At 39.4% G+C, this 14,423-nt stretch overlaps 1 protein-coding gene across 1 annotated transcript in view; it reads right to left on the bottom strand.

Moving 5' to 3' along the window:
- Positions 1–14,423, bottom strand: part of LOC126266846 (germinal-center associated nuclear protein) — a 296,356-nt gene that overhangs the window by 72,504 nt on the left and 209,429 nt on the right. The window contains exons 20-21 of the mRNA XM_049971439.1: positions 13,869–14,069; positions 10,759–10,886 (exon numbers count right to left, since the gene is read on the bottom strand). Coding sequence (XP_049827396.1) covers positions 10,759–10,886; positions 13,869–14,069 — 329 coding nt within the window. The remainder of the gene's footprint in view (positions 1–10,758; positions 10,887–13,868; positions 14,070–14,423) is intronic.

Here is a 14,423-nt window from a genome sequence, read left to right as displayed (position 1 = left end):
TGCTGCTATCCTAAAATTGCCAGATCTGAATTTGTAAACAGTTCTTTCAATTGTACTGTAGATACAACTGAAATTAATTTTGAGGCTCCGTCTATTGGTTTTGTTTGTGGTGCACCAGGCACTCAGTCTACAGTTTGTGTTAAAGTGAATAAAAATAGGGCTCAGACTAAAGGTAAACATAACATATTTGTCACATTGCACACAAGTTGTAATTAAGAATAAGGTGCAGATGTCTTGTCCACTGTGTTTTTGTTTAAAGTGTGGCAAGGGCTGTCATATCCAGACCACCTATTTTACGACTCCACAACCACAGAGTAGCTATCAGCAAGTTAATGATGAAACGGTCAAGCCAGTACAGCAGGCACAAACGAAGTCTCACTTTTTTTGTTTTGTGGACACCTTCTACTGTCATCCACAGACAGAAGAATAAACTTTTTGTCCACTTAAGAGTGGCTCACAACGAAGTTAAATTTCAAATGGACGCAAGTGTGTCTATTACCTTAATCAATACACACATCTATGACATGTTCAATAGTCCACAGGTGCAAAAGCCTCCTTCTATTTTATCTGTTTGTAATGGGCACAAAATACCAGTACCAGGTGTGTGCAGTTTTCCAGCAACTTTTTGTGACATCACAAAGTGAGTTTTGTTCCATGTGCTATCATCTAGAAATAGTGCAAACATTTCTGGTTTGACTGGTTTGATTTGCTTAACCTGTACAGACAAGACTGTGTGGCAAATCAGTGTTTCAGTGCTCCCCCCCCCCCCCCCTCCCCTCCCCACAATACATATGTTTCTCAGTTGTGAAATAAATACAGTGAACAGTTTGACTCGCGATTAGGAATGGCTAAAAATTTTGTAGTGAACATTACAGTTAAAGATAATGTCCAACCATGATTTTATAATGCTAGGCCTGACCTCCATGCTTTATGTGAGCAGGTTGCAAGGGAACTCCAACAATAGAAAGGCAATTGGGTGATACAAACCATTTCTGTAAGACAGTGGACATCACCCCTGGTGATAATTAAAAAACACAGTAAGCCCATGAACTGCCATGAGTTCTTTTTTCCTCCCATGACTGGAGGAATTAATGGACAGGGTGGGACATGTCAGACTCTACTCGAAGATTGAGTTATGTGAGGCATATTTACAGTTATCTCTGGATGAGCAACTAAGCAATTTTTTGTGATCAATACTCACCTGTGATTGTTCCAGTTTCAGACACTACCATCTAGATGTGCTTCATCCCCTGCTATTTTTCCATGAAGACATGCCCTCAAGAAGTTCCATATGTCCCTGCATGGAAGTCTACTTACATCAGAGTGCAGTGCTACTCACACACTCACACACTTTCGATCCGGCAGTGAGCTAGTGTCATTGGTCAGAACAGTATACCAAATTTCAGACTTATGTTACGAGCAACATTTGACTGTCATGTTAGGCTGGGAACACTTCTGCGCGTAGAACACTTATTCAGCACAAGAACTACAAAAAGTTGTGACAACAACATTAAATAACAGTAATGTTATGAACAATTCACCATTGAGTGTGTTCTGTTGTTGTATTATGTATTACGTCCCAAATACGGATATGGATGTTTTCTAGTATTCATTATTAAAGTGTTTTACTGATATTGATCTAATGTTATCCAAATGTTGTACAAGCTACTCGACCTCCTCCAGAAGTTAAAACCATATAATTGTCATCTAGGCTTGCTACAACACATAAAAGCAACACCGTAAGTGAATTGAAGAATGGAGTCTACGCAGGAAAATGCACAGTGTGTGGCTTGGTTTTTTGAAAATCAAAGTGAGACACCCAAGTTTAGAGAAATTTCAGAATGCGATATGAGAAACTACAGCCCTCTCAGCTATCCATAAGAAAATTGCACAGGAACTTAATGAAAACAGAGAGTATAGACTTGAAGCACAATATATGCAGGCTAAGGTGAGGTGATGAAGATACAAAGAGAATTTGACAAGCTTTCCAGCAGTCATCAAAGAAGTCTGTTCGCAAGGCACCTAAAGAGCTGTGAATCCCTCGTACAACTGTGCAGCTGGTATTCCAAAAACATCTTCACCTGTTTTCATACAGACTGCAATTATTACAGGAAATCAAGTCAGGTAGCAAAACAAAAGTGCCAATTGATGGTAAGAATAGGAGCAGCTATTGAGACTGTTGATGCTGATGCCTCTGAACGGGCTGGGACTGATTTGGAACGACAAATTTTTGAGTTGACTTTATAACAGAATGCAGAATGTCAGCTCAGAACACTAGACGAGAACAGCAAGTTAATATAAAAATTACTTTTCCTTTTGTTTTTTCATTCTTTGTAAAATTGGTCTGAGTTATAGACCAGTCATATTATAAAATTATGTACTACAGTTTCAACAACTGTTACAGGTGGTCTTCATCAGGGTGGTACTAACTGACAATGCAACTTTAATACACTATTTTCAGTCTTGCACCTACTTTTTCTTAAGATGAGCAAAATGAAATTTGTAATTTGTTACCTGACTGGTTGCCAGAAATGGAGAGAAACGAGTGGATACCTTCATGGACTACAATTAAAGTTGCAATCTTACTGACCGAAATATGTAAATGTAAATAAACAGAATAACCATGCCAGAACATGCCCCATTATAGACCTTCACACATAATAAAGATAGTTCCAACTATCGAAATGACCCTCCTACTCAATTTTACCAAAACACCCAACTAAGTACGCTTGTTCATTTATACATCAAGTTAGTATGGGATTTTCCTTTAATTAAATGATTTCCTTTTTTTAAAATCTTACCAATAAAATAGTGGAAATGTTATACCTTCCCAAACTGCTTGTGTGATACTACTGCCATGATGTTTGTTGCTTATATATTATCATGCCTCCCCCACCAACCATGGATATTAATGTGATAGGGTGGTTTGCGTGCATATAAAGATAGCTGTACCGTATGAGCAACCGCATCAGAGGAGTACCTATGAGAGCAGACTACCATATGATTCCTGAAGATGGGCAGCAGTCTTCTAATCCTTGCAGGGGCTATGATATGGTTGGTTGACTTATCTTGCACATTTTGCCACCATGCTCTTGCTATATTGATATTGTAAATGGCTGAAAGCAAAAGGAAATTGCAGCTGCTATACTTTCCAAAAAGATGCATCTCTTCTGCATTATTTAATGATGATGGCATCAGACTAGGTAAAATATTCTAGAGGTTCTCACAGGTTCTCACCGACCAAGAGAGTTGCATAGTTTAAACTAGGATGGAGAGCTGCACCAAACCAGTCTCCAGCCTGAAAATCAAGATTCATGGCTTTCTTATGCTGTATTCATGTACATAAACACGATTGCATTTATGAGAATCTGTTGGCAGTGTGGACAAAGAAATACTTTAAATGTTGTGTCTGGAATGAGCAAAAATTGATATCTGCTTCTCCAAGCATATATATGCCTGTTACAGTGTTTTTTCCAAAAAAAAAAAAAAAACTGCAGGGTAAAAATTTCGACTGCATATTTAAAGCCTAAAATTTTACATTAAAATGTTCATTTTTCTCTTGTACACATGATCTGCTTAAGTTCCAAATGATGCCAAATTACTTTGAATGACAGCATATAGGTTGCCAAAGTAATTTCAAACCAATTTGTGTGTGCAACAATAAGAAGCTCATTCAGTAACGGAATTAATAAGTCTAAGATGAAGAAGGATGCTTCTTACTACAGTAGTACAAGTTTATATGCCAACTAGCTCTGCAGATGATGAAGAAATTGAAGAAATGTATGATGAAATAAAAGAAATTATTCAGGTAGTGAAGGGAGACGAAAATTTAATAGTAATGGGTGACTGGAATTCGAGTGTAGGAAAAGGGAGAGAAGGAAACATAGTAGGTGAATATGGATTGGGGCTAAGAAATGAAAGAGGAAGCCGCCTAGTAGAATTTTGCACAGAGCACAACTTAATCATAGCTAACACTTGGTTTAAGAATCATGAAAGAAGGTTGTATACGTGGAAGAACCCTGGAGATACTAAAAGGTATCAGATAGATTATATAATGGTAAGACAGAGATTTAGGAACCAGGTTTTAAATTCAAAGACATTTCCAGGGGCAGATGTGGACTCTGACCACAATCTATTGGTTATGACCTGTAGATTAAAACTGAAGAAACTGCAAAAATGTGAGAAATTAAGGAGATGGGACCTGGATAAACTGAAAGAACCAGAGGTTGTACAGAGTTTCAGAGAGAGCATAAGGGAACAATTGACAGGAATAGGGGAAAGAAATACAGTAGAAGAAGAATGGGTAGCTCTGAGGGATGTAGTAGTGAAGGCAGCAGAGGATAAAGTAGGTACAAAGACGAGGGCTGCTAGAAATCCTTGGGTAACAGAAGAAATATTGAATTTAATTGATGAAAGGAGAAAATATAAAAATGCAATAAATGAAGCAGGCAAAAAGGAATACAGACGTCTCAAAAATGAGATCGACAGGAAGTGCAAAATGGCTCAACAGGGATGGCTAGAGGACAAATGTAAGGATGTAGAAGCTTATCTCACTAGGTAAGATAGATACGGCCTACAGGAAAATTAAAGAGACCTTTGGAGAGAAGAGAACCACGTGTATGAATATCAAGAGCTCAGATGGCAGCCCAGTTCTAAGCAAAGAAGGGAAGGCAGAAAGGTGGAAGGAGTATATAGAAGGTTTATACAAGGGCGATGTACTTGAGGACAATATTATGGAAATAGAAGAGGATGTAGATGAAGACGAAATGGGAGATACGATACTGCGTGAAGAGTTTGACAGAGCACTGAAAGACCTGAGTCGAAACAAGGCCCCCGGAGTTGACAACATTCCATTAGAACTACTGACGGCCTTGGGAGAGCCAGTCATGACAAAACTCTACCAGCTGGTGAGCAAGATGTATGAGACAGGCGAAATACCCTCAGACTTCAAGAAGAATATAATAATTCCAATCCCAAAGAAAGCAGGTGCTGACAGATGTGAAAATTACCGAACTATCAGTTTAATAAGCCACGGCTGCAAAATACTAACGCGAATTCTTTACAGACGAATGGAAAAACTGGTAAATGCAGACCTCGGGGAGGATCAGTTTGGATTCCGTCGAAATGTTGGAACACGTGAGGCAATACTGACCTTACGACTTATCTTAGAAGAAAGATTAAGAAAAGGCAAACCTACGTTTCTAGCATTTGTAGACTTAGAGAAAGCTTTTGACAATGTTGACTGGAATACACTTTTTCAAATTCTAAAGGTGACAGGGGTAAAATACAGGGAGCGAAAGGCTATTTATAATTTGTACAGAAACCAGATGGCAGTAATAAGAGTCGAGGGGCATGAAAGGGAAGCAGTGGTTGGGAAAGGAGTGAGACAGGGTTGTAGCCTCTCCCCGATGTTATTCAATCTGTATATTGAGCAAGCAGTAAAGGAAACAAAAGAAAAGTTTGGAGTAGGTATTAAAATTCATGGAGACGAAGTAAAAACTTTGAGGTTCGCCGATGACATTGTAATTCTGTCAGAGACGGCAAAGGACTTGGAAGAGCAGTTGAATGGAATGGACAGTGTCTTGAAAGGAGGATATAAGATGAACATTAACAAAAGCAAAACGAGGATAATGGAATGTAGTCAAATTAAATCGGGTGATGCTGAGGGAATTAGATTAGGAAATGAGACACTTAAAGTAGTAAAGGAGTTTTGCTATTTAGGAAGTAAAATAACTGATGATGGTCGAAGTAGAGAGGATATAAAATGTAGACTGGCAATGGCAAGGAAAGCGTTTCTGAAGAAGAGAAATTTGTTAACATCGAATATAGATTTATCTATCAGGAAGTCGTTTCTGAAAGTATTTGTTTGGAGTGTAGCCATGTATGGAAGTGAAACATGGACGATTACTAGTTTGGACAAGAAGAGAATAGAAGCTTTCGAAATGTGGTGCTACAGAAGAATACTGAAGATAAGGTGGATAGATCACGTAACTAATGAGGAGGTATTGAATAGGATTGGGGAGAAGAGAAGTTTGTGGCACAACTTGACTAGAAGAAGGGATCGGTTGGTAGGACATGTTTTGAGGCATCAAGGGATCACAAATTTAGCATTGGAGGGCAGCGTGGAGGGTAAAAATCGTAGAGGGAGACCGAGAGATGAGTACACTAAGCAGATTCAGAAGGATGTAGGTTGCAGTAGGTACTGGGAGATGAAGCAGCTTGCACAGAATAGAGTAGCATGGAGAGCTGCATCAAACCAGTCTCAGGACTGAAAACAACAACAACATGATGTCATAATCAGTGTGTGGGACTGCTGCTGCTGCTGCTGCTGCTGCTGCTGTCTGTACTGCACGCTTCTGCCATGGTGCTAACTCGTACGGGAGTAATAGCCTCTTGTATGCCGTCTGCAAGTTCCACAATGGTGTCCAGCGACATCTCCATTTGGAATACTATAATTGTCCTAGCTTGTGGTGGTAGGCTCCATATTGTACATAACAGGTTGTCAGGAATAGTACCGATGTCCACCTTGACCCTCAAGTGCTGAAGGTGCTGGGGTGGATAACAATCCCAATGTCTTCTTGTGAAGCGGTCTTTGGATGAGTCCAATTTTTAGCTTCCTATAAGATGCATCCACCAGCAGCGCAATTATAATATCCTGATCTTCCACGGCACACTGATGGACAAGTTGGCTCAATAATAAGGAAAAACATGTTTAATTGGCAGTAATTCCAGAATAATGAATATCTGCCTGCACTTGAGCAAAATACAGTACAGGATCGCATGGCCAGAAGGGTGGCTAAGCTTGATACTCTGGATTCTTCTTACATCATGTAATGGTCTTCTTGTGTAGTTCTTTAGGTCTGGATCACGTAGGGGTCACCAGTTGTCTGTAGAGTTGTGATTAGGACTGTTCAACTTTGATATGCTTGTATCTTCCAAGCTTATGACCAGTTTGGAAATGCTTTACACGAGTTAAAGATGAGTCAATAATCATGTTATATGTAGTGAAAAATAAGGAATAAAGAGCACTGTCACTGCAACATCATCTGTGGTGGCATGTGCAATTCCACTTGACAAACTTGATGACAACATACAGCAGACAATGGCAAATGATCATGACATGTTGCTAAGATCTTTTGTATATATAACTTCGCCTTTTATTTTTTGCAAGAATATCTTTCAGGATTCCTTGTTTTTATATTGACAGTTTTTTCAGGATTGTCATCCTCTACAATGAATACAAAATTGTGTATTAGACATTGCTGTTGTCATGAGGGTACTCCTGTTAAAATCTTTCTGCATGTACTGAAGCAGTAGATGAGTATGAAGTCGAGGATCAATGGCAATTACTAAATTAGTATTATTATAGCACATGACTCTGAATATGTTAAGTAAACCAGGATTAGCATATATTATGCAAATGTTTAATTGCACTTTTCTCATGGCAATTCATACTTTGTGCTCTTTAGCTAAGAGTAGAATCAGTATTATTTAGTCCATTGAATTATGATGTACTGAAGTTATATCGTGTTGTTGTTGTTGTTGTTGTTGTTGTTGTTGTCTTCAGTCCTGAGACTGGTTTGATGCAGCTCTCCATGCTACTCTATCCTGTGCTAGCTTCTTCATCTCCCAGTACCTACTGCAGCCTACATCCTTCTGAATCTGATTAGTGTATTCATCTCTTGGTCCCCCTCTACGATTTTTACCCTCCACGCTGCCCTCCAGTACTAAATTGGTGATCCCTTGATGCCTCAGAACATGTCCTACCAACCGATCCCTTCTTCTAGTCAATTTGTGCCACAAACTACTCTTCGCCCCAATTCTATTCAATACCTCCTCATAAGTTATGTGATCTACCCATCTAATCTTCAGCATTCTTCTGTAGCACCACATTTCGAAAGCTTCCAATCTCTTCTTGTCTAAACAATTTATTGTCCACGTTTCACTTCCATACATGGCTACACTCCATTCAAATACTTTCAGAAACTACTTCCTAACACTTAAATCAATACTTGATGTTAACAAATTTCTCTTCTTCAGAAACACTTTCCTTGCCATTGCCAGTCTACATTTTATATCCTCTCTACTTCGACCATCATCAGTTATTTTGCTCCCCAAATAGCAAAACTCCTTTACTACTTTAAGTGTCTCATTTCCTAATATAATTCCCTCAGCATCACCCGACTTAATTCGACTACATTCCATTATCCTTGTTTTGCTTTTGTTGATGTTCATCTTATACCCTTCTTTCAAGACACTGTCCATTCCGTTCACCTACTCTTCCAAGTCCTTTGCTGTCTCTGACAGAATTACAATGTCATCGGTGAACCTCAATGTTCTTATTTCTTCTCCATGGATTTTAATACCTACTCCAAACTTTTCTTTTGTTTCCCTTACTGCTTGCTCAATATACAGACTGAATAGCATCAGGGAGAGGCTACAACCCTGTCTCACTCCCTTCCCAACCACTGCTTCCCTTTATGTCCCTCGACTGTTATAACTGCCATCTGGTTTCTGTACAAATTGTAAATAGCTTTTCGCTCCCTGTATTTTACCCCTGCCACCTTTAGAATTTGAAAGACAGTATTCCAGTCAACATTGTCAAAAGCTTTCTCTAAGTTTACAAATGCTAGAAACATAGGTTTGCCTTACCTTAATTTTTCAAAGATAAGTCGTAGGGTCATTATTGCCTCATGTGTTCCAATTCTACAGAATCCAAACTGATCTTCCCTGAAGTTGGCTTCTACCAGTTTTTCCATTCGTCTGTAAAGAACTCGCGTTAGTATTGTGCAGCTGTGGCTTATTAAACTGATTGTTCAGTAATTTTCACATCTCAACACCTGCTTTCTTTGGGATTGGAATTATTATGTTCTTCTTGAAGTCTGAGGGAATTTCGCCTGTCTCATACATCTCGCTCATCAGATGGTTGAGTTTTGTGAGGACCGGCTCTCCCAAGGCTGTCAGTAGTTTTAATGGAATGTTGTCTACTCCTGGGGCCTTGTTTCGACTTAGGTCTTTCAGTGCTCTGTCAAACTCTTCCTGCAGTATCATATCTCCCATTTCATCTTCATCTACATCCTCTTCCCTTTCCATAATATTGTCCTCAAGAACATCACCCCTGTATAGACCATCTATATATATACTCCTTCCACCTTTCTGCTTTCCCTTCTTTGCTTAGAACTGGGTTTCCGTCTGAGCTCTTGATATTCATACAAGTGGTTCTCTTTTCTCCAAAGGTCTCTTTAATTTTCCTGTAGGCCGTATCTATCTTACCCCTAGTGAGATAAGCCTCTACATCCTTACATTTGTCCTCTAGCCAACCCTGCTGAGCCATTTTGCACTTCCTGTCGATCTCATTTTTGAGACGTTTATATTCCTTTTTGCCTGCTTCACTTACTGCATTTTTGTATTTTCTCCTTTCATCAACTAAATTCAGTATCTCTTCTGTTACCCAAGGATTTCTACTAGCCCTCGTCTTTTTACCTTCTTGACCCTCTGCTGCCTTCACTACTTCATCCCTCAAAACTACCCATTCTTCTACTACTGTATTTCTTTCCCCCATTCCTGTCAATTGTTCCCTTGTGCTCTTCCTGAAACTCTGTACAACCTCTGGTTCTTTCAGTTTATCCAGGTCCCATCTCCTTAAATGCCCACCTATTTGCAGTTTCTTCAGTTTTAATCTACAGTTCATAACCAACAGATTGTGGTCAGAGTCCACATCTGCCCCTGGAAATGTCTTACAATTTAGAACCTGGTTCCTAAATCTCTGTCTTACCATTATATAACCTATCTAAAACATTGTAGTATCTCCAGGGTTCTTTCATGTATACAACCTTCTTTCATGATTCTTGAACCAAGTGTTAGCTATGGTTAAGTTATGCTCTACCAGGCGGCTTCCTCTTTCGTTCCTTAGCCCCAATCCAAATTTACCTACTACGTTTCCATCTCTTCCTTTCCTGCTGTTGAATTCCAGTCACCCATGAGTATTAAATTTTCGTCTCCCTTCACTACCTGAATAATTTCTTTTATCTCATCATACATTTCATCAATTTCTTCACCATCTGCAGAGCTAGTTGGCATATAAACTTGTACTACTGTAGTAGGCGTGGGCTTCGTGTCTGTCTTGGCCACAATAATGCATTCACTATGCTGTTTGTAGCAGCTTACCCACACTCCTATTTTACTATTCATTATTAAACCTACTCCTGCATTACCCTTATCTGATTTCGTGTTTATAAGCCTGTAGTCACCTGACCAGAGGTCTTGTTCCTCCTGCCACCGAACTTCACTAATTCCCACTATATCTAACTTTAACCTATCCATTTCCCTTTTTAAATTTTCTAACCTACCTGCCCGATTAAGGGATCTGACATTCCACGTTCCGAATAGAACACCAGTTTTCTTTCTCCTGATAATGTTATCAGGAGAAAGTTATATCATAGTTTAACGAAACAGTATTTTTTAGTAGTTTTATGTAATTTTTCCCTTCTAATAACACTTTATAATTAATTAAAATACCTTCTACAAACAATAAATTACTTAAACTGCTAACACATTGTTAAGATTTGCGGACACATGTAGACAGTTGAATCTATCTTGTGGGTTCATTGTGTTGTTAGTTGCAGTGCATACAGAATGCATCAAACAGAACTTGTGCTGTATACTTAAAAATGATATAATTATATTGACCAATGAGTTTTTTAACAACTCCAATGCAAGAAATTGCAGTGCCTTTACAATTAGTTTTTCATAGCCCACCTGTTTATGTCCCACACTGCATACTGCAGCTGATTTTCTGTACAATACTGTTCAAGAGACTTAAGGAGATCAACGTAATTTACAGGTGGCCAACTAATGTCTTCTGACAATTGGAGACTATGCATCAGCTGCAAAAGAAATTTTAAAAAGTTTAATATTTTCATATTTTAAAGAGTCTGTTACACATGCAATTATTATACCAATTCTTCATACCAACCTAAAGCAGTACAGAGGGAGAGGCAGGTGGGAGGGGGGGAAGTAAAAAGAATTGGCAAAGTCGAAAGTTATTAGAAGTAGAATAATTTTCCCATAAACATTAAATTAGAAAAAAATATGATTTTTTGTTTGTTTAGACCTTTAATTTCATTATTCTGGTCTTATGACAAGAGAGAGAGAGAGAGAGAGAGAGAGAGAGAGAGAGAGAGAGAGAGAGAGAGAGAGAGAGAGAAGAAATATTTTATAATTGCAAAATGGGAGTTATTTAACACTCTCCACATTAACTAACATGGGAATATCATAGAATGCCAGTATGAAATTGCAAGTCTGTTTAATGAATATTTTTCATCTACTGTAAAACCTAGAAATCAAAATTTCAGGAATCTCTAGGAAAACATGTAACTGTACCAGACAACTGTAGCATTTACACCATGTATCCCAGATCGATTAGGACTGTGGCTACAAAATATGGAAGTCATGGATTAATGGATTACAGCCCCCCACTGAATCAATACAGCGCTGAAATTGTTTTAAAATTGTTTTGTAATAGTAATTGTAGTGCTTGTTCAGAACTGTATTTAGCAGTGAATACAGCAGCTGATCCAGGACTGTGATCTGTATGCTGTCCAAAATTGCACACAATCTTCATCTTGTGGGCTGGGACATTGTCATGGATGAGCAACCAGCTTCTCAGTATTCGGGTCAAATTCAGCGAGTTCTAACCCACAAACACAAAACTTTATGTTGCCTCACTGCTCCACCATCGTTTTCCGACAAATGTCAGACACATACATTTGCAGACAGGACACCTACTGCAATGATGTTAGCACTTTGACCTTCTACATGGCTGTTGCTGAAACTACAAGGATCATAACACCAGAAGTCACAATGAGGGAGCATTAGAGTTCGAAATATCATATAAGCAGTTAGGTTAGGTTAGGTTAGGTTAGTGTTGTTTAACGTCCCGTCGACAACGAGGTCATTAGAGACGGAGCGCAAGCTCGGGTTAGGGAAGGATGCGGAAGGAAATCGGCCGTGTCCTTTCAAAGGAACCATCCCGGCATTTGCCTGAAACGATTTAGGGAAATCACGGAAAACCTAAATCAGGATGGCTGGAGACGGGATTGAACCGTTGTCCTCCCGAATGCGAGTCCAGTGTATATAAGCAGTCCTAACAGAACTGGGACACACTGTGTATATTTGCCTAATTGACATACATTAAATATACATACATACTACAGCAGTTTCAAAAATTTGAACAGTGCTTGACTTTATGGCCTTCCTTAGACATACACTATGTGATCAAAAGTATCCGGCACCCCCAAAAACATATGTTTCTCATATTCGGTGCATCGCGCTGCCAGGTACTCCATATCAACGACCTCAGTACTCATTAGACATTGTGAGAGAGCAGAATGGGGCACTCCGTGGAACACACCAGACTTCAAACGTGGTCAGGTGATTGGATGTCACTTGCATCATACGTCTGAATGCGAGATTGCCACACTCCTAAACATCCCTAGATCAACTGTTTCCAATGTGATAGTCAAGTGGAAACATGAAGGGACACATACAGCACAAAAGCGTACAGGCCAATCTTGTCTGTTGGCTAACAGAGACCACCTACAGTTGAAGAGGGTCACGATGTGTAATAGGCAGACATCTATCCAGACCATCACACAGGAATTCCAAATTGCATCAGGATCCACTGCAAGTACTATGACGCTTAGGCAGGAGGTGAGAAAACTTGGATTTCATGGTCGAGCGGCTGCTGATAAGCCACACATCACGCCGGTCAATGGCAAACGTCACCTCGCTTGGTGTAAGGAGTGTAAACAATGGATGATTGAACAGTGGAAAAACATTAGGTGGAGTGACAAATCATGGTACACAATGTGGCAATCCGATGGCAAGGTGTGCATATGGCAAATGCCTGGTGAACATCATCGGCCAGCGTGTGTAGCGCCAACACTAAAATTCGGAGGTGGTGGTGTTATGGTGTGGTTGTGTTTTTCATGGAGGGGGGCTTGCACCCCTTGTTGTTTTGCATTGTACTATCACAGCACATGCCTACATTGATGTTTTAAGCACATTCTTGCTTCTCAGTGTTGAAGAGCAATTCGGGGATGGTGGCTTCATCTTTCAACATGATGAAGCACCTGTTCATAATGCACGGCCTGTGGCAGAGTGGTTACATGACAATAACGTCCCTGTAATGGACTAGCCTACACACCCGAGTTCTGACCTGGATCCTATAGAACAGCTTCGGGATGTTTTGGAATGCGGATTTCGCGCCTGGCCTCACCAACCAACATCAATACCTCTCCTCAGTGCACCACTCTGTGAAGAGTGGGCTGTCATTCCCCAAGAAACCTTCCAGCACCTGACTGAACATATGCTTGCAAGAGTGGAGGCTGTCATCAAGACTAAGGGTGGGCCAGTACCATATTGAATTCCAGCATTACTGATGGAGGGCACCACAAATGTGTAAGTCATTTTCAGCCAGGTGTCCAGATACTTTCAATCACATAGTGTACATATTGAGACTAAGAGTTAAAAGACAGTTCCTTCTTGCTGACACATCATGCAACTCAGAGTATGAAATAGCTGCTTTCCAACATATTAAAATCTCATCAATGTTAACTGAGAACAGAAGACATATGATACACAGAAGCTTAAAAACTGCATTACATTCAACTTAATATTAGGTGAAACATTGGGCAAGCCTTCATTTAAATGCCATAGCTACATTTCTGTGAACACAGAATATTTCTTTTTGTTTGTCTTCTATATTTGTCTTCTTTATTTCTATTTCATCATCACAATCTGAGCAACTGTAATTATTTCAAACAGTTAAATAATAAAGAGCAAACCACAAATACCGTTCAACTTACATCAAACAAAAATTTGCAGTAGTGTGGAGATCCCCAGTACTTTGGGCACACTTGGAATCCACTTGTGTGTCGTGAGGGATCATCTAAATGATCCTCAAATTCTGGTGGTCCAAATGAGTATTCTAAGAGATCCTCATCCAGACAAGCAAACAGCAGTCTATCAATTGCTGCATTATATAGATGAATAAAAGTCTTGGGATTCTATGTCCAAAAATGAAGGAAAAGAAAAAAAGTACAATGAAATATCAAGAAAACAAATTATAACATTATAGTAGGCATTGAAAATGTTACTGCTTACTGTGGATGAGCAAAAGAACACTTGGCTGGCGATGTTTTGCAGCTACATTTGTGGTTGGCATAGTGTGAAACATCTAATTTCAAAAATTAACTTATTTTCAGAGAAGTCAACTTGCTTACATATGTTCTAATGTAAGAGTTTGCCTCTCAATCCAAAGTTCCTTTCCTTCCTTCTGATGTACACATTAGCTACCTCAATTGCTCCATCACCATAGCACCAAAACCTATTCTACTCTCAAATATGCAGTTATCTGCTGT

Source organism: Schistocerca gregaria, chromosome 1, assembly GCF_023897955.1.
Source record: "Schistocerca gregaria isolate iqSchGreg1 chromosome 1, iqSchGreg1.2, whole genome shotgun sequence".
NCBI classification, from domain to species: domain Eukaryota; kingdom Metazoa; phylum Arthropoda; class Insecta; order Orthoptera; family Acrididae; genus Schistocerca; species Schistocerca gregaria.
Note: the sequence above shows the minus strand (reverse complement) of the source record. Positions and strands in the feature narration are given on the sequence as shown.